The sequence below is a fragment of the Sceloporus occidentalis genome, unplaced genomic scaffold, assembly GCF_023333645.1.
Source record: "Sceloporus occidentalis isolate IW3139 unplaced genomic scaffold, rSceOcc1.0.p SCAF_183, whole genome shotgun sequence".
NCBI classification, from domain to species: domain Eukaryota; kingdom Metazoa; phylum Chordata; class Lepidosauria; order Squamata; family Phrynosomatidae; genus Sceloporus; species Sceloporus occidentalis.
In genome coordinates, this window is record NW_028317163.1 from 353,365 (window position 1) to 366,455 (window position 13,091).

At 36.8% G+C, this 13,091-nt stretch overlaps 1 protein-coding gene across 1 annotated transcript in view; it reads left to right on the plus strand.

Moving 5' to 3' along the window:
• The window catches only part of LOC149278692 (receptor-type tyrosine-protein phosphatase gamma-like), a 176,319-nt gene extending 172,701 nt beyond the window's left edge, over nt 1-3,618 (plus strand). Inside the window, exons 28-29 of the mRNA XM_089501835.1 lie at nt 2,821-2,956; nt 3,472-3,618. Coding sequence (XP_089357961.1) covers nt 2,821-2,956; nt 3,472-3,618 — 283 coding nt within the window. The remainder of the gene's footprint in view (nt 1-2,820; nt 2,957-3,471) is intronic.
• The last annotated feature ends 9,473 nt before the right edge of the window (nt 3,619-13,091 follow it).

The following is a 13,091-nucleotide window of genomic DNA, read 5'->3' on the forward strand; positions in this document are numbered from 1 at the left end:
GTGGGAGAAATCCATGCCAGGAAGACTATATCTCCCCACCCCCCCCATAACACCACCAGAATATAAAGGTTTTTGATATACAGAAACTTTATTTATTTTATATATAATATATAGGAAAAAAAAAGTAAAATATAAAGTTCTATTTACTCATAAACACTCACATTCAAAAAGCTAAAATAATTATATTTCTAATTATGTTAATGTTATAGCTCTCCCGCGTTTCTAAGTATTAATTATTATGTTGTACTGGATCAGAAATACCATTATTTTTATGATTTCGGTTTAGAATTAAAGGTTTTGTGTTTATAAAAATATTAATTGAGTTACTTATCAGTAAATTGCTTTTCTGTCGTATTTATCATGCACTCTGAAGCATATATTTTATTTATTATTATTATTATTCTTAATGTACATTAGCTATAGGCACTTTTTTAATTACCACTTAAGGAAATGTAGCTGAAAATTAAACTTTTTTTTTTTTTTTTTTTGCCCATAAAAAATATATTATTTGAAATCCTGGAATAATTACAGGAACAAATTAGTTTGAGAAATATGTATCGAGAAATGCCAAGCTTGGTTTATATCGCTAATTTGATAATTTTGCTCTTAATTTGTTTGTAGTTTGCCTTTATGAATTTCTTCTCTAAAAAATGTTCAAGCCATTAGCCCCCGTCCGTATGGTGCCAGATTGCAAGCGTCTCATTTTTAAAAATTATCTCGGCCGTTTCCATGCAAATGTCGTGTTCTTAAACAGGACAAATGTGGGTCTTTTGTATTAAATGAGAAGCCGGATATGATCCATTAGTTCTTCTAAAGAGTAGAATCTCTGAAATAAAAAAAAGGAATTATCCTTTATTATAAAGTTAAACTTCCTCAAGTAATCTGAAGTTTCAGGAGAGTTATTGATCGTTTTCGTTAATTAAAGTTTCAGTGCCCCCAGCCATCCCCCGACGTCCTATCAACTATATTAAAGGAGCACAGGGCCTTGTAATGCATACTATGGAGGCTGTGTTGGCTTGGCAGGTCTTCCATAGTGCAAATGGGCCAGCGGGGGAGATCAGAGAGCTTCATTGTAACCGGCCCATATGGCAATGACACGCCGGAGGACTTATCACCCAACAGGGCGATCTGCTCCCTGGTTTTGCCGGTGGGCACCCTAGACCCCAGACCAAAGCCTATTAAGACTCTCCATCATGGTGCATCTCCTTCTAGAGCTTTGAGATTATCTGCTTGATTTCTTGTCTTCCAATTGGAACAGAACCTTTAATTGGTTCAGTTTTGATGCCAAAAATGTGGACCCTTTTTATGCCCCTGAATTAAATGTAAGAGACATTTTCCTTGTTATTAATACCCATCGGCACCATGGCCAGAGGAGTTATTGGGTTTTCTAAGGTGGCATGAGATGCGTCGACCCTCCCGACGATGGAGAACGGGGTTCTAATTTACAACGTTGACACGCGATAAATACTCTTCCGATTTCCTCTGTCTGTGTGTGTAAATATGTTATATTATTGACACCCTAGCAGTGATTGAGTTTAAAGAGCTTTTCTCCTGCCACTTACACGCTCGCTTTGGATTAAGCGAATTAGTGACTAGCGACGGAATATTGTGAAGCCGTACGCTTCAGCGACTCAAGTGCTCGTAACAATCCACTCCGCTCCCTCGCTTTTTTGCTTTGACAAGTGACTTTAAAAGCATTGTTCATTAAAATTGTTACGGAGTGTTTATTAGATTGCTCAGTAGCCTCGCGGATGTTTTAAAATAATTCTTTGTAGTCTACGCAGAGGCTTTGGCCCCGGAGCCTGGGCAGCGATGGCCTCACGCCGCTTTTCTCTGGCAATTTTCTCAGTGTGAAGCGTGACAGCGGATACAAATGAAATTGGGGAACAGACGGATACTGTAAGTCAGGGTCAGTAATTAGACGTGGACGTTCCTATAGGACTTCTGCAAATGAACTAATTGGACAAGCTGACTCCTCGCAACAGAAAAGATGACTTTTAATAGCATGGAGCAGACCTTCTGCGGAGCCAGCAACTGCTTCGGGATGCAACCTTGTTAAGAATAATTAGGACAGCAAGCTAACAGCTAAGGGGGATTTAGACGTGCGGAGATGTGAACTGCGAGGTTTAATAAAAGGCTACAAAAACTTTTATTTTTGATGAAGTCAACAAGAAAAAAAATGTATAATAAATCCCTATTTAGTAAGTACGGCTGCGTAGGACGAGATACAGCAAAGTTTGCTTTAGCGTCTAGATCAGAGAAGATGCTATAATGAGGCAATCAATCTGGGGTCCAAATCAGGGCCGGACTGGTGCTGATGGGGCGCCCCTGGTTCTCTAAGGCCACCCGATGACTAGAGGTTGGTTATGCGCGGATGCACACCATCTGCTGTCGGAGTGGCATATTGGGCGAGTTTGTGGCGCTGCCGGCCAGTAGCCCACCTGGTCCAAATTACCGATCATAGTCTTTATTAAAAGAGGACTTCTCCCCTAAAAGCAACAAATATATTTACAACTGTTTCGGAACTTTGAAAGATTATTTTACTTACGCTTCGGTTCCCACTTGTCTCTCACGCTTAGAACAATTCCCAGCAGGCACCTTCCCTGTCCCGATTTGGCTTTTTTTTTAACTGACCGTAAAAAATCTTTATCACTTGCTTTAGAAACGATAAAGGTATCGGCTCCCAGAACATTATATTTTTGTAGCGAAACAGGGTGTTTTTAAGGCCATATTGTAGAATTTTTCCCATTCTGTATATAATTTAATTCGCGTTTTTAGGATCTCCTTCCAGAGCTTTGAGACGATCTGTTTGATTTCTAGGTTTGGAGCTGTTTCTGCGGGGACTCTCTGCGCTCTTTCTACGTTGTCCCAACAGTTGGAGAATGAGAACGCGGTGGACGTCTATCAGGTGGCCAAGATGATCAATCTTATGAGACCGGGTGTATTCACAGATATTGTAAGTTAACAACGGGGGGGGGGCGGAGGGGAACCATGACGTAATAAAAAAAAAAAATTCTAGTAAATAATTCTTGTCCGGCTTTGGAAGCTCCCTACGATTTATCTACATTAATGCAAGCCAAAGAAAGTCTGCAGAGACTTCCATGTAAAAACTCTGTAGAAGCAGAGCCGTCAGGTAGAATCCAGCTGCTTCGTTGAGTATCTGGAGCTCAAGGGGGTTAGCATTATCCGGCTTGCTTTGAATGTATCTAAACTCAATATGCATCCTATACGTATTTTATTATGTTGCCATTAAACAGCCATAGGTGTTGTGTTTGACCAATGGGATTTTAGCATAGTGGTAAATAGAACTTTTGGATGAGTTATGATGGAGAGGGTCAAAGATAAATGTTCAGAAGGGCAGATAAGTTGGAATTAACACACTGAGGGATGCCCTTTGGAGGGTGGTTGCTGTCTTGTTGTGTACAAGATGTTTATTTAATCTGGTTTAATGTTTGTGTGACCTTCGTGTAGGAGCAATACCAGTTCCTGTACAAGGCAATGCTGAGCTTGGTGAGCAGTAAAGAGAATGGAAGTGGCCCCTTGGCCCTGGACAGAAATGGAGCTGTTTTGATCAACGATGATTTGGACCCTTCACAAAGCATGGAGTCCCTTGTGTAGACGGAAGATAAAAGACACTACGTTTTTGTAAAACCTTTGACCTTCTGAAGACGGAGAGGACTTATTGAGGCCTTTTTTTTTCCCCTGCCAGACTATAGGTCATTCAATTAACTCAATTACTTTTCTACACTGATATTTTTGATATTTATTTTTTTGCCATTTAATGTCTTAACGGTGTCCTACTGAGCCGCCGGCCACTTCTGTTTTATTTCACACGGAGAACCCGCATCCCCCCCCCAGCTTTGCACTATTTGATCAGTGTTACCGCCTGTCCCTTTTCTCTTACAACATCACATTCCATACACAATATATATAGAACGTACTCCGTTTGGGTTATTCTGCCTTTTTAAAAAAAAAAATCAGAAAAGATCTTTTTATAATGAACACAATTCATCAAAGGTTGCTTTTTTTAAGATTTTCGATAACCTTTTCAAAACTGTGATTTTATTGGGGTTTTTTTTTTTTGGAAAAAATGGTTGAACATTCATTCCACCAACTATTCTGCCCACTAATAATAAAAATGCGCTTGGTCCATGTTTTAAGAGCTGGCGATTATTATCTTATTTAGAACTTGCTATCTCAAAACCGCTTTCTAAGAAAGCTCGACATTCTAGAAGTGGAAAATTCCATTGGTTTCCACAGTGATTGCTCCACGTTTAGAACAGCGTTTTCTGGGATTTTCTTATTAAAATTAATCTGTGATTGACTATTCTGACTGTGATTGAATATATTGACTATCTGAGATTAAATCTGCCAATGTAACAATGACATCGCAAACCTATCATTCTATGCCACTGCCACTTCAGAAGTTCAGAAGGGTTTTCTTGGGAAAACTGATGCCATGTAACAGTTTACTATAAATCCAACGAACGTTCAATGTTTTACTTATGTTTACGATGAAAAAAATACTTTAAACACTAGCATGAATTGAACTAAATCGGGGGTCAATGGTCTAGGACGGATGGGTTAGGTCCATCAATACCGGACAGTAGGAACTCCATGTTCTCGGTAACATTGTATCCAAAAGAGGCTCTTCTTTTGCGAAGGCTTATAAAGTGCAGTAGGTGAGGTTATCAATTCCTAAGGTCTTTTTTTACAGACTTTCCACCCAAAAAATAACTTTCCTTGAGTATTTCCCTCAGTGGCTTCACGCACTAACTACGTACAAATACTTCAACAAGAACGATAACAAAACGTTAATTCCCATCGGATTTTGATATGCTGCCATTCTTACAAAGAATGGTTAGAATATCCTTTTTAACAAACCATTAGCCATGTGAACCACAAAATATTTTTGTTGACACTATCTGGCTTGGTTGGCTTTATATATAAATATGACCCTTGATACAGCCACTGTAAAAAAAAAAGTAGATAATAAGCAGGTATTTGTCAAAATAATAATAAAAAAGTAATCATGGAGTCATGTAAATTAAATTGATAAAAAAAATGCCTATATTAATTTTATTTTTTCAAAATGTTTTTCAAGCAACTCATACTAAAAATAAGTAAATTAAGTATGACCCTTATTTATTAACTGGTGTTTTTTGTCCTAACAGTAATTGATACAATTTTTTAAATACTTTCTAGTAAATGTAAATGTGTGATTATGGTTAATGCTTTGTGTATGTGGCAGAACCTAATTTATGAAAAATAACTATGTTTTTTAAATTAAAGCTTTGGGTCCAATACTGAGCTCACTGCGAAAAGGTCACGAAAAGAGCCTTGTCTCATAAATCTTACAAAAACCCTTTTTCACCTCCGACTAGACCCTTCTTAGACCTTCTGCATAGTCTAAGACACATAAATAATTGTTTTACGGCTGACCCTCTGAGTCCTCATAATTAAGTGATGTCTGAGACTTTTTCAAGCTTAAACCAGGGGAAAATTGCTAAAGTCTAGTTCTTTGGAGGGACGGGTTTTGATAAATTGTGATACATTTTGGTATACGCCATTTATACCAATTAAGCAGAATATGTGGTGCATTCTAAATTAAGTTCCTCATCATCATGCGCAATTCCACCATATCTTTCTCCCTATGGGGTCCGGACATTTAAAGATTGAGCCAGTCCACATTAATTTTTTTCTTAGATTAGATTTTGACAGAGAACCCCAATATTTAACAGGAATTTTATCCTCCACTGTTTGTTAACATAACTCTACAACGACAGCTCCAGGTCCGCTAGGTTTTAGTCAAGAAAATTATTTGTCGACATCACTAAAAAAATTTATCAGTTTTTAGCAAACTGCAGCACAAACTAAAAATTCAATTCACTCTTGAAAATGAAGCATTTGTCAGCATCAGAAAATTCCCTTTTATTTCTCCTTTTCATTTTATTTTTTTTAGATTTTTGGCGAAACAAAACATTTTTGTTTGCTTCTAACATTCAATGCATGCTTATGTTTTCTCCACATTTATACATATAAATTACCAAAGATACATTTAAAACTAAATATGTAATAAAACAAAGTGTCACCAATAACGTGGACCAGGTGAAAAGAAAAAGTAAAAAAGAAATAATAATAAATATCTCCTACACGGTCTGCAGCTCCCAAACGATAAACACTCCTCACAAATGTTCAGGACAAGAAAAACAACAAAATTGGGGCGCAAGTACATGTAGAAAGAAAAAAACAACAATAATAGTGCAGTAAGAAATGTACACTTAATAGTGTATATGTGCAGTGCACTCACAAGTGTAGCAGTATGGGAAGCTCATCAAATAGGAGACCAAAAAGCTGGAGTTCTTCTTCCAATCTGGAAATGTACAGACAGAGACCCAAATGGTGCAGAATCTTTTATCCAAAATATTTTAATAATAAAGATTAAAAGCACTTACAAAACTGGTGGCATAACTCAAATGAAGGTTATGCAAAATCAGCCATATAGTGTAAAATCCCGAGAATAGAATGGCAAATCAGACGTCCACAGATAGGTCAGGATCCATAAATATATAAAATAACAATAGTATAAACCAAATAAATGAATTCTCAACTGGGTCTCTGTCTGTACATTTCCAGATTTAAAACTAAACACTACATTTATTAGAAAGTTTTTTGTTTTTAATATAACATTTACCAGGCTATAATATTTTATTTTATTTTTTTTTGCAAAATATCACCAGTTTCTTTTTATGTGAAGGGATAATTCAGTCTGTAAACTATTGATTTATTTATCCTTCTAGTTGATTTGTAATTTATGTTTTTTACGAATCTTATGAATTTCCGTTAATCCACTGTGGAAAATAATATTCTTGTATGTAGGAAGCATTTTTCCAAAATACAACTGAGAATGGCAGAGGGACTAGGTTTCCTTTTATGTGTTATTCATTAAACTCTAAAGTGCTTTTTTTTTTTTTTTTTTTACAAAAAATGTAAAGGGGCACATTTTCTATAAAGAATAATTAAATAAAAAAATAAGACTTTTTGTGTTAAAAAAAAAAAATGAAAGAAAAAAATAAACATGTCTCCAAATGAGGAGATACATGGTTTTATAAAATGTCACGTCTCTCCAACATTTGGGGTCGTGACACCATTGTTTAAGAAATTTAAATAGACATAACAGCCATTATTTCTTAAAAATAAACATTTTCATGTCTATTCATTCCTTTTTTTTTCTTCATATTTAGAAAGCATAAAAAAATAGAATTGTAAATATTTGCTTGCTTTGATAAGCTTATTCTGGGAACTTTGTATCTATGGTATATAAATCATAGAATTTTATATTTTCATATAAAGCTAATTTTTTTCTAGTTTAAATTCTGTTTTTTCCCCCATTTTTTCTTTTTTTTTTTTTTTTTTTGTGTGCGGTGGACATGAGAATTTAAACTTTCTGTGTATGGAATATCAAACATTAAATTCCCAAAAACAATTCAGCAAATTTTTTGGGGGGTCAGTGATTATGAAATTCGGATTTAAAAAAAAACCCCAAAAACGTACTATTTTTTAAAAATATTGTTTTACCTGAGGGTGCAGTAGGAATAAACAGTTGGTCACTGATTTAATTTTATCTCATTGGCCCATCTCAAAAATGTGGATTCTCGTTTTCTTTTCTTTTTTTTTCTATTATATACTTTTTTGTACCTGTTTTTATTTTAACTCGAAAACTATATTAAATCATTATATTATAGTGTTATTTAATATGTAAATTGTATTGCAATTAAATAAAGTATGGTTTTTTGATGTAAATAAAATACTTTAAGCATTTTGTGTGTCTTTTAAATATCTTCTTAAAAACACATTTCGAAGTAAGGCTCCTTTTTCTGTATACACAAATTTGGTCTCCATGTATAGAATAGTATTATTATTTATTGATTTTTATAGCGCTGTCATATTCTGCAGCATTGTACAATTCATCTGGCATGGATAGAACATGTCAAGAAACCAAACAATCAAAAAGGAACTGAAGCATATATTGGCAATTCTTCCATAGACTGGAATGGGGAAAATATGAGATAAAATCAGATATATTGTCCCAGCTTCATTGACCGAGATACAATGTATCAATTTTGAAACTATATTTTATTGCCGTCTATTGGTTTATCTCCGACATGGAATCCAGCCCGTAAGCTTTAGCAAAAAATGCAAACATTTTACCAAGGCTGCCATCTTTTTAATGACTCTGATACTATGGCTGGCCGCTTTCTTCTAAATACATGAAAAATCTGTTCCTGGGTTGATCAATGAATTTCTGCTGAAGAAAGCTCCCCGCGTCCTTCAGCCAACATTCAGAGAAGCCGCTTCGCCGCGTTATTGCCGACTAATAAAATATGAATTTAACCGAATATTTCATTCACTCGTGTTTGTCGGAGAGCAGGTTGAATCTTGAAGATACATAACACGATGGTCCTCAAATGTAACTTTTTTGATACATTTGTCCACCAACGTATCGAAGCGGAAGTTCCGTGTGGGTCTGTTTTGTTTTAGTATACGGTCGCTCGAGAAAAAATGAGTCAAATGCCAATTTATTCAGCTCTATCGAGAGTCTTGTTTGGTGATAATGGGATTTAAAAGGGAGAGTTGGCAGGAGAATTCTGGTTTCAACTCCCTCGCTTCACCTTTCATGATAAGGGTGAAGCGAGGGAGTTGAAACCACAATTCCATGATAAGCTTCTCCAGGGTGAAGGACTGAGCTGACCATGTATAATGCATAATTCAATGGGTGTTGGAACTTTGGAAAGTCTTGCTGATTTAACTATACATTATACAGGTCCGACCGAGCTCTTTCTGCACCACAAGCTGGTAGGGATTGGACCTTAATGTAAATTGATGTAAAAAAAATGCTGAAATTCTGAATTATCCCATTATCCATTAATTCTATTTTTCTCATCCACATCTCGAGTAAATGATTTAATAATTATTACCTATACTTTTGCACTGTTTCTTAGTTTTAGTTTTGTCAGACCCTTTTGAATGTACAGACTATAAGAAGCACTGAAAAAAAATAGTGTTATAAATAATAATAATAATTATTATTATTATTACTATTATATTTTTTTCATTTTCTTCTTCCAGGTTGTCCATACAGATCCTGTAATATCATTTATTCAGCCCAGTAATAAAGTGGACTTTGTGGGTAGGCTGAGGTTATCTCAAAAGCAATCTTGACAATATAAGGACCCTCAATCTCCACTGTGAAGCTGGACATTAGTAAAAAATATATTTATAAAAAATATGAATATTTACCAGATATTACTTAAAAGCGACAACGCGTTGAGTAACGCACACCCCATAAAGTACAACGTGCCTCAAGAAGCTATATAGGAAGGCGAATGCAAAGAAGGGAAATGTTTATCTAATTACAGATGTCGGCCATAAAAAAAGACGCAGTGGATCAATGTAAATAGTGTAATACTTAAAGTCTTTAGACATTTAAATTATTAGGTTATTTGTTCTGCCGCGAAGTGAAAGATTCAATGTCATTAAGTTCGAGTCAAATTGAATAAGAAGGTATCTGAATTCCAGTAAACATCTTCCCAACAAACTGTAAATCTTATTAAATTGTTTCATTACAAGATGACGATCGACACAATGGCTAAGAGAACAATTCCCGAAGATGCAAATGAAGAACGTTTTCCAGGAACCTCGCTCTTTAATAACAAAAGACGCGCGTTGTCTTGTTTACACGGATAAAGAATAAATTGGAGTGGATTCTGTCTTTAAAAGATACGCAAAGATATTGCAAAAACAATATATAGATGCTTTTATATGCAATAAAAGCATCGAGCCTCCATTTATTTAACGACCGACTTTATTTCGGAAAACATGACGAATAATTTTTTTTAAGGAACATGACCTTCTTAACTTATAAATTGTTCGTCATTCTCCAAAATGGAAATTGTCTACTGCTGTCATTGACAAAAACCTGCTTTTTAATTCATTTTGTCCCAATAATCTCCCTTTATCTGCAGACCTGGAGGCCGTCACTGACTTTCCCGGCTCAAACACCATACTGTTTCAAGCTGATGCTTTATGGCAATGCTAATGAAGTCCGTTCCTCCATAGACTTTCATTAGTCAGGAGAGTCCGACAGAGTAATTAAGACCGAGCCATTCTATTGTTCCCCACAGGCAATATGATAAGGAGTCGGGGTGTTTGTTTAGTAGATAACAGAGCGAAAATCATACAAATGGCTGATATGCAGCTGCCTGAAAACATTATATTATGGGGCAATAATACAACTGGGGTAAAAAAAAACTGCTTAATATTTTAGAAAAAAATCTGATACTGGTAATGAAAACAACGACAGGAGATCCACTTTAAATATTATGTTAGCGGGAAAATATTACTTTATGTTTCACATTTTTTAAGACACGGAAGTTTCTGGTGTGGCTTCTCTTGAAACCTTCCCAACTTTTACCAAATGTACGAAACCAACCAGGGCTGGACTGGCAATCACACGGCGGCCCCCGGCGCTTTAAGGCCAGCTGCCGCCTGGTGACGGTGGCCGACAGCTGTTTACGCACTCGTAGCGTGCGGCCAGGCATATCCCGGTGGGTCGGCAATCGAAAGGGTTAATAACCGTTCTCGTACATACGTTCCAGCCCGGGATTGCAGATCGTTTACGCTCGCGCTCCGCCGCCAGTTCTAAGCAGTGAATAAAACATTGTTCCTCCTAACTTTCTAAACTAATATCATTTTATAAATGCCGCTTGACAACTTAATGTGTTTTCGCTACCATGCAAAATAGCTGTGATTGTCTGCGCTAACTGCAAAAAGCTTTCAGCCGCCGACAAAATCAAATTCATTATCGCTCGGAGAATGCGGAAAATATTCTCGCCGTTGAGCCCCCAAAATTGTATGATTTAAAATAAAATGTATTTTTTTTTATTTGTACACGTATTTGGTACATGGCGACAATACGGAGACATCTTCCTTGATTAAGGTTATGTAGCTGAAATTTACATTTGCGAAAAACGATGTTGACAAAAAAGGAGGCAAATTTATTCATTTTTTTTTTCTTCCCCCAATTAGCCGGACGAAGAAAACACAGCTTAGGCAGACACAATGTTTGCCGAACAAAAGGCCCTGTTTTCGTTAGGGCTTATTGTTGCCGATAAAGATTGATGCAATTGCAATTTACTTCCTGTCACCGAGTGACAATGGGAGCCATGTTAATTGAGGTCAACGTTGGGAGGCAGAACAATTTTCCGCAGATGAAAAAAATAAAAATAAAATAAAATAAAATTTGACATTTTCAGTGAATGTTGGATGAAGATGTTTGCGGAGCTTTTCGCAGAAAAATGACTTTGTGTGTTTGGGGAGTCGTTCTAACGACTCCATTTATTTCTTTGCGTGTCTTCCGAATGCAAACGGTGTGGCCCTTCGTGCTTAAACGTTTACATTGAGATATCCGCCGCCACGAACCAGAAAAGAAGATTAATACGAGTATTTTACGGCTCAACATTCATTAAGGCTTAAGAAAGGTCTTAATTTATGCCAGAAATGACCCTAAGCCGGCCGCTAAGTACCTCCGATGGATCGGTTACTCATGTTTACTCTGATTGCGTATTGATTTTCCGTGCAGCCGTTTAATGTGAGAGAGAGGACGTGGATTTGCTGAACGCGGGAGAAGAAAAACTACCATTAGGGGATTATTCATGTGTTTAAAATGTCAATTGATATGGAAGTCAGTGGTGGGGGGGTGTTTAATTTTAGCCCCACCCACAACATGTTGTTTTTATCGCACCTGCATTGACCGGGTTCTCTACTTTCTTCACCCGGCGCCCGGCTCCAGCTTAGTGTTTTATTTCACAACTTGCTACAATGTATCCGAGTTGAAGGGACAGTTTAATGTCCCTGACAGCCCCACTAAAGAAGAATGTGTATTAAACTACACTGTGAGGACCTAAATATCCCCAAAAAAGAAAACACAGAAAAGTTACAACAAGAGACCAGAATCTAACACTAGAGGGTCAGAGACTGAGATGGAATGGAAGGAAGTTTTAATTTACCGAGAGGGTGGTAGATAAGTGGAACGGCCTCCCAGCAGATGTGGTAGAGGGTAATACAGTGAAGGGGTATTAAACATGCATGGGATAGACATACGGCTCCTGAATTTAAGACGAGATCAACGACTGATTAAGGTTTGAGGACTGATCTGATGGAAAATTCTGTATTGCTTATCTGATCTTGTGAGTTGGGTCCATCACAGCAGCCCAGGTTGGCAGATCATGCGCAGCTCGGAAGGACTTCTGGAACCAGAGAGTCTTGAAATATTAACCCTTTGATGGCCCATCACACAGATTCTATGTAGCAACTCATCAAATCATAAATGGCTCTAATACCAGTCCTCATGGGAACCTTGGCTTGTCTTTATTTTAAGAGACACTTAATTGAGGCACCTGCATTCAAGCAGGGATATCAACCATAACATACTGGGAGCAAAAGCACCAACTGGGAGTCTTATATATGATTACAGCGGGGAGAATGGAAAGAAGGCAGATCCAGACTGTGTGACCCTGAGACTATTCGGGATTTTTCGACACTATGTATGAAAAGTACAAGCTTTTTAAAATTGTCTTATTAACATAGCAACCAAAAGATGCTTCCTGCTGCTTGGATTATTGGTTGCTATGAATGCAAAAAACCAGAGTGTTCCAGAATCTTGTAATACCTTTTTTATTGGACTAACAGTATTTAAAATAATAGACGAGCTTTCGGGAGTCCTCCCTTTATCAAGTCAAAAAAATCACCACAAAGGAAACAAAGCTCAACAGTGACATATACTTCTTATCTCACTGTAAGAAAAGAAGGCTCATCCCCAATGGACTGAGGATCAAAAATCCAGTCGCTACAACGCATAACTCACAATATGCTGAAAACCTCTGAGCAGAAATGCTTTTGACTTGATAAAGGGAGGACTCCCGAAAGCTCGTCTATTATTTTAAATACTGTTAGTCCAATAAAAAAGGTATTACAAGATTCTGCAACACTCTGGTTTTTTGCATTCTTATACACTGGACTAATACGGCTAC